This window comes from Nannobrachium achirus, assembly GCF_963921795.1.
Source record: "Nannobrachium achirus genome assembly, chromosome: 20".
In the NCBI taxonomy this organism is placed as follows: Eukaryota; Metazoa; Chordata; class Actinopteri; order Myctophiformes; family Myctophidae; genus Nannobrachium; species Nannobrachium achirus.
In genome coordinates, this window is record NC_137827.1 from 54,018,448 (window position 1) to 54,034,156 (window position 15,709).

The 15,709-nt window shown below is 42.7% G+C and overlaps 1 protein-coding gene across 1 annotated transcript in view; it reads left to right on the forward strand.

The window, feature by feature from the left end:
• Nucleotides 1-15,709, forward strand: part of dicer1 (dicer 1, ribonuclease type III) — a gene marked incomplete at both ends in the record, with an annotated part of 72,619 nt that overhangs the window by 6,312 nt on the left and 50,598 nt on the right. Inside the window, 6 exon segments of the mRNA XM_080751145.1 lie at nucleotides 1,068-1,202; nucleotides 3,509-3,672; nucleotides 4,329-4,497; nucleotides 7,134-7,358; nucleotides 8,922-9,175; nucleotides 12,203-12,335. Coding sequence (XP_080607271.1) covers nucleotides 1,068-1,202; nucleotides 3,509-3,672; nucleotides 4,329-4,497; nucleotides 7,134-7,358; nucleotides 8,922-9,175; nucleotides 12,203-12,335 — 1,080 coding nt within the window.

Consider the following 15,709-nt stretch of genomic DNA (forward strand, 5'->3'; position numbering starts at 1 on the left):
CAACAAAGAGAAGAAAAATGTGTAAATAGTAAAAATAGTAAAAAGATTCACGGAAACTGGGGGCAGAAATTCTCCTCTGCCAAAATGATGTCATACTTAACAGCCCCATAGTCGGGGATCCACATGCCCAAAAGCTCAAGGAATAGGGTTTAACCTGTGATGTTCTGCCACACTTTTTATTTCTGTTTTATCTATTAGTTTGGTCATTGAGGTCCACAGAATCAGAGGCCTGCTCTGCCGGAAACATCGCGAAAAAAATGTATGGCCATTTTTATATTCACTGCCCCATGACTCCACTAGAAATATAAAAAAAGAAGAAAAAGAATCTGCTTTAAGTAGCATGTGAGGGGTCAAACTAGGGGTTCTTCATCATTCTGAATCCATTGCAAGCATTTATTTTGCATGAAAAACATTCCTTGGGCAAAATCTTGGCCACCCAAAACTGTGAAAAGTGGAAGAAAAGTGATGACCCATCACAGAACCCCTCACATGCTACTTAAAGCAGATTTGGTTTTCTTTTTCTAATATTCTAGTGGAGTCAATGGGACAGTGAATATACAAATGGCCATAACTTTTTTTCGCAATGTTTCCGGCAGAGCAGGCCTCTCATTCTGTGGACCTTAATGACCAAATTAATAGATAAAACAGAAATAAAAAGTGCGGCAGAACATCACAGGTCCCCTCCCATTTTGGTGACTGGATCCCCGGCTACTACAACCAGAGATGATTGGATTCACCTGCAGAATAAGAAGTTGAACCGGATGGAAAAGTGCTTTTTCATTTCCAGGTTATTTTTGCATGCATCCGTATCCTAGCAACCACGGATCATTCTTACAGTAGTGAACGGCTATATTAATACGCTTGCATTAAAACGACCTAAAGTCGGAGATCTTTGTTTTTGGCACAAAACCGATATTGTTTAAAATAGCACCTTTGCAAAACTTGGTGAGCTTGTAGATCTGCTATTTATTTTATAGTTAAAGCATACAATAATGGTTAAAGTGGTTCCAGGTCTTTCGTAGTGGGAAACAGAGCCAGTTAGTTGTCAACTCTCCTCCTCCTTGCAGGTACTGGTGATGACGTGCCACATATTCCTACTGGTTCTGAAGAACGGGATCCTACCACTGTCTCAGATCAACCTGGTGGTGTTCGACGAGTGTCACCTGGCCATCACCGACCACCCATACCGGGAGATCATGAAGGTGAGTGGACCCAACCCAAGGTCCATGTGATTAATGTTTTAGACAATTTAGATTTACAATTTAGGCATCTATCTGGCTGATGCTCTTAATCCAGAGTGACTTAACAGTAAGCAAGGACAACACAAGGTAATGCATCAAATGCATAGAAACGGTGATCTTGGACAGGGGTTTTCGAACTTTGTTTGACTCAGGTCACCCATGTAAATACATTTTTCATCCACGGCACCCCTGAATTACAGTTACTTTTTAGAATCTTATATCATATAACGCTAATATGCACATCTTTCTCCCTAAGATGCATTATGTATGTCACAGTGAAATAACGGTTTCCACCAGAACCGACTGAAAATAACTTTATACTATAGCATCCATATTCTGGGGGGAAGGTTCACCAAAAATCTATACAAATGGCCATAATGGCCTTTTTTTCCCACAATGTTTCCGGCAGAGCTGGCTTCTGATTCTATAGATCTTAATGACCAAACTAATAGATAAAACAGAAATCAAAAGTACGGCATGACATCACAGGTTCAACCCTATTCCTTGTGCCTTTGGGCTTGTGGGTCCCTGACTAAAAAGAAGATTTGGTTCCGTTTTCTACTCTTAGAGTTACGGAGTTGTCGGGGTTGATTTGGAGCCATGTTGAGTTTAGTAGGCCTGTCACAATTATTACATAAATTGCCTAGCTGCAATTATTTTTGCATAATCGTCGTAATCTTTTCCATGTTGAAAAAGGTTCAAACTTTTTCAAACATTTTCCAAAAATAGCAGAAAGAAGAAATAGCAGATCAGCTATTTCTGCTATTTTTCCTTTTTCTTTTTAATTAAAGTATAAACTTGTGTAATTAATTTATTTGTATATTTAAGTTACAGAAGTATAAACTATCCCCGTAAAAAACGCAAAACTAGCAGATCTACAAGCTCAAACGTGCCATGTTTTGAGCTTGTGGATCTGCTACTTTTGATGCTTTTGTGTGACACTGTGGTTTGATCAAGTAATTTGACCCAGTTAATTTACGAGAAAAAGAAGGTTAGATGAGTCGACGTGCCGTGTCTGTGCCGTAATGCGCGAGTTGAGCTCCACCACCCCCGACCTCCTTGGACTCATCATCAAACGCTCGAATGTTCCTGACTCCCAACATAAGCCGCGTCAGAAGGCCCTTTGTCTGATTGCGTTGTTTATTTTGTGTGCAGAGTGGATTTCATGACATGTTGATGATGTATCCTTGATACCGGGCTCGCTCGCAGATTCCAGGGAACATCCGTTTCTCACTAAACAAACACACGCCTGACGAAGGCCAGAGGGGCCACAAACAAACGCGTGTGTTTGTTTGACTGCTGCTAAGCATTTAAACTTATTTTGTTGAGTGCGGGTGTTCCCTTTTCTTTGGGGTGTTCTGCACAACGTCGCTGGCTGTCCGGTGGGGACCTTGTATGTCCAAAACATTTAAGATCTACTGTATGGATCTAATGTACTCATTTAGGTTACATACTTAGGTTGAATACTGATAAAACCCACAGACCGATTTGACCACTTTTACTTGGTTAGTCAAGCAAAAATAGCAGATCTACAAGCTCGCAAAAAGAAAAAAAGTACTTCCTAAAATAAATTCATGCCTGTTGATAAGGTATGGCAACATGACTAAAGGAAAAAAAAGATTCTGTCCAATGACACTGCCAATGGCCATACCTGGTCGTTGGTTGATATTGATGAAAAAAATTGCTACGTGTATCAGGGGCTTTAGTGTTCATAGCATAGTTTCTCTTTAGTTTTTGTCAGTGACAAGATAATTCTTCTTCATAGTTTTAGTCCACTAAATCAACACTAAACATCTTTGCACTTTGTTGTTTCGGAAGAATATTGGAGCGAATGTCGGCGCACGTAAATAAAAAAAATCTACCTCACTTTATGACAATCACGTTTGCACACTGCCGCCCGTTTCGTATTTATTTTCAGATCAGGGTTGATTTTTTTTTCTGATTTTCGCAACTGTCTCCACTGTGTCCCTTGCTCTCTCCCTCTCTCCTCTCTCTCTCATTGGCCTGAAAACCCCCTTTTTTTTGGCGTATTTCGGATTTCCAAAATGCAACGTAAAAAACGCAGCAGTGTGCAACCAGCTTAATTCCAAGTTGTGTGAGTCGAGCGTGCCGATCCTTTTGTAGCCTCCTTTTGTGATTTCCCACAAGTCGAGGGGACATTTAAAAAATAATCCACCTAACAATCTCTCTCTCTCTCTCTCTCTCTCTCTCTCTCTCTCTCTCTCTCTCTCTCTCTCTCTCTCTCTCTCTCTCTCTGTGCTCCCCAGCTGTGTGAGGGCTGTGGGTGCAGCCCCCCTCGCATCCTGGGCCTCACCGCCTCCATCCTCAACGGGAAGTGTGACCCGTCAGAGCTGGAGCAGAAGATCCTCAACCTGGAGCGCATCCTGAGGAGCAACGCTGAGACCGCCACAGACCTGGTGGTGCTGGACCGGTACGTAAAGTAAAGCCCAACAAGTGTGCTGTACAAATACTGTACAGGTACATGTAAATTATGTACATTAAATGTGGTGCAATATGGGCCGATACGGTGCAAAAAAAAAAATAGATACACCAAACAATGGCAAGAAATATCACTGTACCGCAATTTGTGTTCGGTGAGGGGATTCTAAATTGACCCTTCTACCACTTTTTGTGGTCACATGTTCAAATACTGGATTCTGATTGGCTTAAAACAGTGGTAAATCAAGCAACAACCTTGAGTTGGCTCATGGACCCCGCCCACTGAAACAATTAATGATTGTAACCAAATAACCTTGCAAGTTACAACTGTGTTTTTCTTTCATTTATATGGTAAAAGTGGTAGAAAAGCAATTTACCATGAGAGGGAGTGGGTTGTTTGTGGAATCTATGGCTGAAACAGTGGTAAATCAGCCAACAACCCACTCCCTCTCATGGTAAATGGCTTACTTATGTGAGTTCACAGTGCAAGGCGTGGAACCGAGTCAAAACTAAATGCAATGCCTATTTTGGGGGGTCGTAGCCTGACGAGTTTGGGAACCCTTGGACTAGGTTTTATGTTCTTTGGTCACAATAATAGTGACATGAAATCTTCCCATCTAGTTGAGAGTCTCATGTGGTCCTGTGCAGGTATGCCTCTCAGCCCAGAGAAGTGGTGTTGGACTGTGGTGAGTACGTGGACAAGAGCGGCCTGTCCTCGCACCTTCTGGCCCAGCTGGACGAAGCCCTGCACTTCCTCAACGACTGCAACGTGTCGGCGGCCCGGGAGGACCGAGACCCCACCTTCATATCCAAACAGGTGTGCTCATCACAGCCACACACATATCACTGCTCGTGGAGGAAAATGTGTGTCGGCTACCTTTGTTAGCTTAGTTAGCTTAAGTATGTTGACTTAAAGGACAACTTTGCCACTTTTCAACCTATCTTCATATAATAGGTCCTCACTAATGTTCATGATAAAATAGCAAAAAAAAAAAAAAAAAAAAAAAAAAAATATATATATATATATATATATATATACTCTGTCCAAGCTGTGGGAAGTTCAGAAATCCTTAGTCGTGTGACGTCATCGTTTGACAGATTTATTTTTTTAAACCATATTTTTGAACAAATATTTTGATTTTTATTATCCCGACAACAATGGCTTCCACTTTAACATTGCAACTTTTCAGGCATAGAAAGCCTGCATATTCTGTTAGCTTGGATTCTCCATCGATGATGTCACAAGACGATGGGTTTCTGACCTGCCCGCAGCCCTCCTCTGAGACACAGACCGAGTAGGAAAAAATGATGCTATTTTATCATGAACATTATTGAGGACCAATTATATGAAGATGGGTTGAAAGATGGTGAAGTCGTCCTTTAAGTATGTTGACAATTTCGTCAACAACTAATAGAGAAAAAATCGCACCCGTGCGAAGTGAGCGGTGCAAACTAATTCCTGCGCAAATCAGTGTTGATAGGCATGCATGGCAATATTCTTTTTGTTGTGTATGATGTCAGTCTAGAGGTCTGCTCAGACTATATAAGTCTTTATTGTCATTTCTCATCAGTTAGTTGACCAAGCTACGGATTGTAGCTTGTAAGAGTGTCATAGTGTAATGATAAGTGACCTTATTTACCTCCAGAGAGGCGAGAAGAGGCCAGAAGATGAATATTTTAGTTTTTCAAAGTCTGTTCATTTGTATTTTAACTCTCCTACTGCCAGATTATTTATTTATTTATTGGGTCTGGTGCCATCAAAAAGCGGCTTACCTTTGCGACGATATAGTAGATAGATATACTTTTTTTTTTTTTTGATTGTGCAATAGTGCACTTTGGTCTGCCAGGCAGCAGAGGGCGGCGTCATGCGAGAATGAATGTGAATTTGCCTGTTATGTGTTGCCGTACATTCAGACCAGTCACTGGCCACAGAGCCTCCGGGCCAGAGGAAATCAACAAGGAAGTGAATTGGTCTCCGTTGATGTTAACGCATAATGGATTTTTTACACCATCACCGCGGAAAATGTGTTTACAGTACACGGCGCCGCGACCCCTCATCAGCTTACAGTCATCAGACGAGGTAAACGAACGATCGCGAACGAGCGCCGTATTGGCGCGGAGGTCTCATGAGAATTGGGGCGAACAGGAACGTCCAAAGCAGTATAAGAGTTATACTTGTATTACGTGCCTATCATTTATAACCTGTAAGATTTTCCACAGTCTGTCTAAAAGTGTGGTTATTTTATCGCTTATAAGTGATATTCATCTAATATAATTTTGAAATTCAAGGTTAGCACCGCTCAATATATTTTTATGACGTATTTTACGCGGCCTAAACGCGTTATGACGTATTCTACGCGGCCTAAACGCGTTATGACATATTTTACGCTGCCTAAACGCGTTCTAAATCAGGGTGAACCAATCGAGTGCCTCTGTGACTATGACATCATGGACAGATCAACAGAATCGAAGTGTTTCATTGGTCTAGCGAACTCATGTCATCATCATTTGTGACATCATAGTTTTGGTAAAAAAGCGGTCTATAGGAGCGGTTAGCACCGCTCAAAAAAATGGTAGGGAGGGACTAGGAGAAGAGATCCAGTAGAACTAAAAGACCAGTCATTTTATGTTTGGTTGCGCTCAGGTGTTGCCCTCTGAAAATGGGAGCTCACAACGCTTCACAGCTCGACGCTCTGTGAGCTTGTAGTGTGGCTATTTTCATCATGCATCCAGAATCAATGGGGGTGCACTTAATATAATACATGTTTTGTCTTAGGAATGCGACAATTGCAAAAACAATATATATCTATTATTGAAGTCTTTATGGCATGAGTAATCAATAGAAATAAATCTTTTTGGGGTGAACTACTCCTCTAAGGCAGGGGTTCCCAAACATATTTGTCTCAGGGCACCCCATAAATATTTTTTTAATCCGAGGCACCCTTACATTATAGTTTTCACTCCCAGCACCTTATATTTATAGCATATCGTCGTTGTCAGGTGGAAACCTTGTATGTCCAAAACCATTCGTTTTGTATTTATCATCTATACAATGTACTAAACTAGTGAAAACAGCAGATCTACAAGCACACAACGCCTCTCATCGCGAGGCATTGTGTGCTTGTAGATAGACGGTCTTGTTTGATGAAGCAGGGCAAAAGACCTACACATTTGAAACTTGGAGATACGAGGATTCTGCACGACAGTGACGATATTTTAGTGATTATGTTGCGAGGAAAACGTTGAGATAATAGCCATTTTGGTTAGAACTGACTGAAAATAACCTTGTACTTCAATTTCTAATAATATTTTGTGTGTCCAAATGAAATCCAAATATTATCAAAGGATCTCCCGGCACTCCTAACCCACTGCCAAAATACATTTTAGTAGTGTGTTTACAACTGTAGAGTTGATCAACTAAGATCCTATGAATTCCCGTCTTCCCCCATGCAGGTCCTGGGAGACTGCCGTGCGGTGCTGCTGGTGTTGGGTCCGTGGTGTGCCGACAAGGCGGCGGGCATCATGGTGCGCGAGCTGCAGAAGTACATCAAGCACGAGCAGGAGGAGCTGCACCGCAAGTTCCTGCTGCTCACCGACACGGCGCTGCGCAAGGTGCACGCGCTCTGCGAGGAGCACTTCTCACCCGCCTCGCTCGACCTGCGCTTCGTCACGCCCAAGGTAAACTGATGCTAAAAGTGCCCTCAGGACTCTTGCTGGGGCCCTCATTCAGTCCCACTTTGACTACGCTTGCACCTCATGGTACTCCCAACATCAAAAAGCCACAAAGCTCCAAACCTCCCAAAACAAACTGATTCGGCTACGGGAAAATCGCGCTCTTTCGAACGACCATCATTTCGACCGGAGGGTTAGCGACTCACTCCACGGAGGTGAGGGTTAGAGTCGGGTGTCGAAAAGATGACATGTAGTAACAGCGACACGCTCCCTTCGGCTACTTCTCGACCTGGGGCCCATGACCCACGTTTGTCACACACGTTTTGCTAGCCTAAGTTGGCTCAGCGTTGAAGACGGGGTTAAACAACTAAAAATGGGATTGACTTTCAAAATAGTCAACGGAAATCTGCCCTCCATCCCCTCAGTACCCACATATCTGACCAAACACCCAAATCCACAACACCAGAGGGAGCGCACACAATGATCTGATAACACAACCCATTAAGACAAATATGGGTAAATTCTCCTTCTACAACACTGCCACCCAGGTGTGGAATTCCTTGACTACTTCCCTTAAAACATGTAGCTCGCTGGCATCCTTCAAATCCACCCTGAAAACTCACCTCTCAGGAGGCCAGAGGTGGAGGTTCAGTAGTTATCACTTCTACCATAGACAGGCGAGAAGTGAGCACCCCCCCTTACCTTAGCCTCACCCCCTTGTTTCCCCTACCTTGTACATATAGTGTTTTTATAACAGCGATGATTTGGAATGTTTTTTTTTTTCTTTTTTTTTGCTTGCTACTTGTTATGTCCACGAATTGAATAACAAGGACTTCCGAAGTAAAAAAGACCGTAAAAGGACTTATTTGGGATGCTCCTTTTAGGCAGGGTTTTTAACTGTACTTGTACTCTACTATTTTTTTTATTAATTGACTATACTTGTACTGTTCTCCATTTTTGTCTAATAAAATACTCAATCAATCAAAGTCCCCTCCTCCTGTCAGCGATTGTCAATGGTGTAAAAGTAACTGTACTGTTGTACCATTTTTGGACACTGCTCCTACAAATTTGGCCCTAAAATCACGCAGCTTTGCACACACTCCTTGGCTGCCATACCACAACCTCCACCCCTCATTTCTCACATGGCCCTCTTCTAGCACCACCATGAGGCCGATTCTTGCAAAACACATTTTTGGACACTGCTCCTGCAAATTTTGCTCTAGAATCACGCAAATCGGTTCACAGTATCTCTAACGTCATGTCATCAACATGGATCTGTCCCATATGGTGCCACCATCAGGCCGATTTTTCCAAACACATTTTTGGACACTGCTCCTACACATTATGCCCTAAAATCATGCAAAGCGGTACACCGTATGCCTACAGTCATGTCATCAACATGGATCTGTCCCATTTAGCGCCACCTTCAGGCTGCTACACCCAGGAACCAATGCCACTTACAGGCCAATTTGTGTATACATGCGACCTGACGGTCGCTTATCTCCCGATTAGGGAGTCTTACTGGTACCTAAGCACAGTACTGAGGTATTTTTTACTTAACCCCTACAGGTGCTGCGGCTGCTGGAGATCCTGCAGGAGTACAAGCCGTTTGAGCGGCAGCAGTTTGAGAGCGTGGAGTGGTACAACAACCGCAACCAGGACAACTACGTGTCCTGGAGCGACTCTGAGGACGAGGACGAGGACGAGGAGGGCGGCGCCGAGGCCAAGGAGCGTCCCGAGGCCAACTTCCCCTCGCCCTTCACCAACATCCTGTGCGGGATCATCTTCGTGGAGCGCCGCTACACGGCCGTCGTCCTCAACCGGTAAGGTTTCCACCTGACATAGACCAGGGGTCCTCAACCTGTGGGACCCCCCAGATGATTAACTTAATGTGCAAGATCGGTTTCTCACTCAACAGTAAAACAAAACAACATAAAGTTTAAGTGTATTGATGGTATATGCACATTTCTAAAGTGACAATTTAAGGACTTTTTAATACCTCTAAAATGACAAATTAAACACTGGCCAAATTGTCAAATATTAGAGGCAAACATTTTGAAAATAGCCAATCCACAACGCCTCGCGTTTCCCCTACCTTGTTTCCCCTTGTTTCCCCTACAAGGGGAACTGCTATTTTCACAATAGAACCGTGTTATACAAAATGTAATGCCTCAACTCTTAGTGCTCGTCAGGGTGGGGGATCCCCAGTTATAAAATATGATTATGGTCGGGTTCACAGCCTGAAGACACGACACACATCACTGTTACTCTGGAATCTCTGTGTGGAACCTGCATTTCCAAGCTCAGAATAAAATTCAAAAAATGCCTCACATTTGCATACTAGTTGGTCCCTCGCTACTTGAGAGAGCGTGACATCCAATTCCTCTGGCTTCCTGGTTAATCCCAAGGAAGTTAAAATATAAGGAAGGGAAACACATGACCGCCGGGACCGGCCATGACGCTCCCATGGGTGCCAGAATGATGGAGCCGGCTATATCAGCTCATGAACAAACCTGGAAGAAACCCTATTTATGAACGACTGAGACCTTTGTCATATAATCTGTTCAGGAATATAAAAGAAAATATATCAAAGGTATTTTTACAATCACTTGCTTTTCGATGTGCACAGTGCAATAATAATAACAGTAAATAATAATCGTTTCTGTCTCCGAAGTATCGCGAGATTTGGTTCACAGACAGGAAACGGTGGATAGTCTTGCGATACTGGCACCCATGGTGAGCTTCATGGCTGGACATGGCGTATCCCTGTTGTCACGTGATGTCCCTACCTCCTATTTACCTGAGTTAATCCAGCCTCATCAAATCAAACCATTCAATGACCACTTGTGCCCTGCAGGTGGAGGCATTGTCATACTGTGGTGTGGGAACTGGTCCCATTCAGAGGCCTCAGTTTAGGTTGCAACCATGGCCACTTATCCAGCTAGGAGATAAACAGTTGAAGCTTGAAGATTAATACCATTTTGGGGTAGACTGTGCATTCAATACAAATATTGGATCAGCCGGTGTGGCCACTACCGCTTAATGCAGTGGTTCTCAACCTTTTAATGCAGTGGTGACCCCCCAAAATAAATATATTTTAATTGTGGACCCCCCCACCTCACCCTGATGAGCACTAAGAGTTGATTACATTTTGTATAACACAGTTCTATTGTGAAAATAGCTCACGCCTCGAGGCGTTGTGAGCATGTAGATCGGCTATTTTCACAATTTCTGCCTCTAATATTTGACAATTTGGCCAATGTTTAATTTGTCATTTTAGAGGTATTAAAACTCCTTAAATTGTCACTATAGAAATGTGCATATTCCCTCTGTTCACTTAAACTTTATGTTGGTTTGTTTACTGTTTAACTGGAGAAAACAGTGTTGCACATAAAGTTAACCCACAGGTTGAGAACCACAGGCTTATTATTTCAGTTCTGTGCACACAGATGCTCAGTGCCATGGATTCATTGGTTAACACTTCCACATGAAAACTAATAAAAAGATTTTTTTACACATTTTATACATTTGAAAACGTGAAATGGGACATTCTGTATAATGAGTACTTTCTACTATTTGTACTTTAAGGACATTTTGATACCAATGCTTTTGTACTTTTACACAAGTAAATTTAGAATTCTGGACTTTTAAGTTGTAATGGAGTATTTTACATTGCATTATTGATACATTCACTTAGGTAAAATCACTAGTGCTGTCACGATCATACAATTGGAATAGAATTGGAGCGTTAAAAAACTAAAATTCGAATGTAATATCTGAGCTCGGGTAACAGTCCTACAATGGTTGTGTATTGTCTGGGCATTACATTACCCTATAATAAATAGACTTGGGGCAGAAAGGCTATACCTGAGCATAATCTGTGCACACACAGAACAGAACAGAAACCATTGCCTCATACAATGCCAGTTTCCATATGGTACTGTATATGGCATAAAAAAACCTGAACTTTAGATTGTACGTTTTGACATTTTCATTACTGGAGGCCTTGACTCCGTAAATGTGTTTCCATGTAGTTAAGTAGCGAGTAGTCCCATCCTCAGGCTCTCTCTTGAATCTCGTAGCCTATCTTCCACCCTGCCAATCCATCGTGTGCCTCTGAGTCCATGTTAAAACGTAACGTCAAGTTGTTTGTGTGCGGCGTTGAGAGATCCTTGGCCGGCCTTGTGGACTGACTGAGACTGCTGGACGTCAGGGTGATCAGGGGGGGAAGAAGAAAAACCCAAACTTTGTCCAAGAAATCTCCACTGGACTTTCACTCACTTGTCTCGTTGCATTTTCTCTGACATGGAAACTCGTGCCTGTAAGCATTAACCCATTTAGGCCTAGAATTATTGAATGCTTTAACTATTGAAAAATAGAAGATATACAAGCTCACAGCGAGCTTGTAGATCTGCATTTTTTTTTTTAAATCAAGATTTTTTTTGCAAGTCTTTGAATATATCTATTTAAAAATGAACATTTGTAACTCAAATATTTGATTCTGGGGGGTCCCTGGAACAACATATTTTGAGATGGGGGTCTGTGGCCACATAAATGTAATTTTGGGGGTCCTTGACATGAAAAAGTTTGAGAACAGCTGATTGAGAAGAAGGATTTAGAAGTCGGGTCTAAGATATTCAAAGTCATTTTCAAGATTTTTCAAAAAATAGCAGATCTACAAGCTCAGTGCCGCGCTGTGAGCTCGTATATCTGCTATTTTTCAATAGTTAAAGCATAAAATAATAAAATCGAACGCGACTCGGGCGCGTTCCAGGTATTTGAGAGTTAACCTTGTAACTCAATGATGCCTCTTTTGTCTTGTCTTTTTCCCTCCCCGTTTGTCCCCCCAGCCTAATCAAGGAGGCAGGCAAGCAGGACCCGGAGCTGGCCTACATCAGCAGTAACTTCATCACGGGCCACAGCATCGGCAAGAACCAGCCCCGCAACAAGCAGATGGAGGTGGAGTTCAGGAAACAGGAGGAGGTAACAGTACAGTACAGTACCTCTCAAAGTGGGTGATGCGACAAGTCCAGGGGGTGCCATTGATTGAAGAATGTATTAGAAGTTTGCATTGAAAAGGGTACAGTTTCATGACGATACAGTTCACTGGTACAAGGTCAACTAAAAGGATAGCCGATCTACAAGCTCACAACCAGCGAGGCGGCGTGAGCTTATAGATCTGCTATTTTTGACTAAAGTTATCAGAATATGGACGTTAGTGGTTAATATGAAAAAGGAGAAAAAGTTTCTATCACACAAAGATTTGAAGGACCTCCGTAGTAACTCTGAGGACCCCCTGTTGAAGACCCCTGCACTAGACCCAAAACAAGCAGACCCATTAGTCGCTAAGATGTAGCGAAGCAGTGAGTGAATGTGTACATGTACACAGACATGTGGCTCCGCGCTGCAACATGTGCCTGCTATTTATAGACACAAAGGAACGGCTATTGATGTTGGCTTGCAGGCCGTTGACCCAACAATTCTCAGATGGTCGGGCACAAGAAAACACAACGGTCTAAGCTTGTTATATTTAGCTTCATGGAACAGTCAAATCGGAATGCAATTGAAGTTGAAGTTCTCTGTCTCTCTCTCTCTTGTCTGATGAGGATAAGCCACTGTTACACTATGGTTTTGGTCAGCATTGCAATGTTTTTGGTTAACATTGTGTGTGCCAACTGTGTTTTTTTTAAGCAGTAATACGCTCATGGTCATGTTATGATGTTTTATGTCATGGCTATACACGTTTAAAGTGGTCTGCTTCATATTGAGTGTAGAATGTCTATAGTCATGATATAGGAGATATTAGGAGATTGCAGGCTGAGGTCCTTTAGTATCCAATTCAACTTGTAGGAGTTGAAGCTGAGGTTACATTCAGTCCCACAGATAAATAGTGAAAATAGCTGATCTAGCTTGTAGATCGGCAAAGCCGATACCGATCAAAGCCGATCGCGATCACTCACCGATCAATCGGCACATCTCTATTTTTTGGGTCTTAAAATAAGCGTTAACGCTCTATATTCTGCTATTAATCATTGCTATAGACTCAAGAGTGTCTCTACAGTGCTTTAATAAACAGAAAGTGGGTTACCAATAGCAGCCAATGGGGAAAGAGGTTGAACCCATTTATCATTTTATAGAGTTCCAGTTCCAATTGTGTCTGGTCATTTCGTCATCACTATAATTTACATTGTTTATCCTGTATGTGTTCTCTCTCCTGATTGGATAAAACTGGTATCCCGACCTGAAAATGCATTTTCTGTTTACTAAAGAGCAGGAGAGACCGGGAGTCCCCTGTTACTGAACAAACACTCCATAGCAGTGGCGATGGGTGCCCCAAGGGACCGGGCCTTCGGGGACCCCTCGCGACCCCCCCTCGTGCGCACCTATGGTGCGCACACCCGCGCGTGAATGTTAGGCCTTTTTTTCCTCCTTTTTCCCCTTTTTTTGACAAAACTTATCACTGAACAGCCGACTGTGTAGCCTACAAGGCAAGCACGATGGATAAACTTAATTAGCACATACACACATACTACAAACATGTAGTACAGACTCCCAAACCAAGACATGCAAACCAATGCCATATTTGCGCTAATAAGGATTAAATAGATGTGCACTGCCAGAGCCACACAAGACAGAACCATGTAACAGCAGTTTTTACCACACACACACACACACGCACACACATAGTACTACAAACATTGTACAGACTCCCAAACCAAGACTTCCAAGCCAATGCCATATTTGCGCTATTAAGGATTAAATAGATGTGCGCTGACTGCGCTCACTGCACTGCCAGAGCCACACACGACACAACCAGGGGCGTCACAAAAGGGGAGGGGGGAGTGGGACTGGGTTACTAGGGCCCAAGGTGGAAGGGCCTTAATTCTTTTATACTTTAGCTGAAAAATAGCAGATAAACAAGCTCACAGCGCGGCACCGATTGCCGCACAGCGAGCTTGTAGATCTGCTATTTTTTAAATCCCCTATGAAGAACATTTATGGGGGGCCCGTAGTGAATCCTTGTACCCAGGGCCCAGAATTTGGTGCGACACCCCTTGACACAACCGTCATGTACAGCAGTTATCGATGCAACGAAAGACCAAGTCAAGAATGACCCACAATAATTGAACAGCAGCCAAAAATGAATGGAAATTAAATGCAAATCCAGCGATATAAATTAATTCATTTTTCACTCACCAATGACGGTTCACTTGAAGACGAAATCCATCCTCCTGTCCTTTTGGGTGAATTTGTCAATGACGGGATCATAAAGCTGCTCTTTCTTTTTAAGTTCCACGAGAATTTCCTTTTCAATAGCCATGGAAGCCAATGCAGTGAGTCGGGATTGTCCGGTTGTGTTCCTCGAATATGTTTTTATCCGTTTAAGGGCTGAAAATGTCCTTTCCACTGATGATGTCGTGACAGGGATTGTTACAACTAAACACGTTAGTTTATATAGCTGATGCATGCTTTTACAGAGATCTTTACTTTGGAGAAATAGAAGAAGGTCAGATGGGTCCTTTCCCTGGAAATCTGCCATAGAATACACAATATTGAGCTCCGTTTTCAGCCGTGGCAAGTCAAAGCGCGGCCCGTAGCTGTCAGTCAGGCTTGCAAAAGCACTATCAGGGAACTTCTTCTTAAAGTCGGGGAACTGCTTGGGGTCCAGGAGTGACAGGAATGAAAGCTTTTCGTGATCTTTAAAACGATTTTGCATTTGATTCAGAATGTTGTCAATAATTCCCTCATGCAGCTTCTTGTAGTATGCACGCGGATCTCCTTGCGTTTTGCGCCCAGTTGGCATGCTGGTGTTCTGTACTGCCTCATCATAAAGTTGATCAAAACGTGGCCTCTGCTCCTCAATCATAATACAAAACTCGTCCACCCTGCCCATACAAAACTGCATGTCAAATGACTTTGACTGCAAAATGTCGAAGAGCACGTCTGAATGTGAAAACATTTCGTTAAATGTTGAAAGCAAAAAGCAAAATTCAAAGCTGCTCAGGTTTGATATGTAACCATCGGCACTGTGTATGGTAGCATCATCATATTCGCCATGGTGTTCAACTATATAATTAAACAAATCTTTAAGATTATCTTTCTCTTCAAATACCGTGCACACCAATCTTGATGCAAAATTCCACCTGGTTGGTGCAACTCGTGGCAGTCGCGTCTTGCACATCGCATCAAGCACTTGTGTTCGCTTTGGTGATTTAGTAAAGAAAGCTGCCATGGAAGAAATGTGTGCGAAGAATATTTTGCACTCTTGAATTTTGGCTACACCTTGAGATAAAACCAAATTTAGGACATGCGCATAACAATGTATGAAAAGTGCCTCTGGAATCCTTTCCTTTACT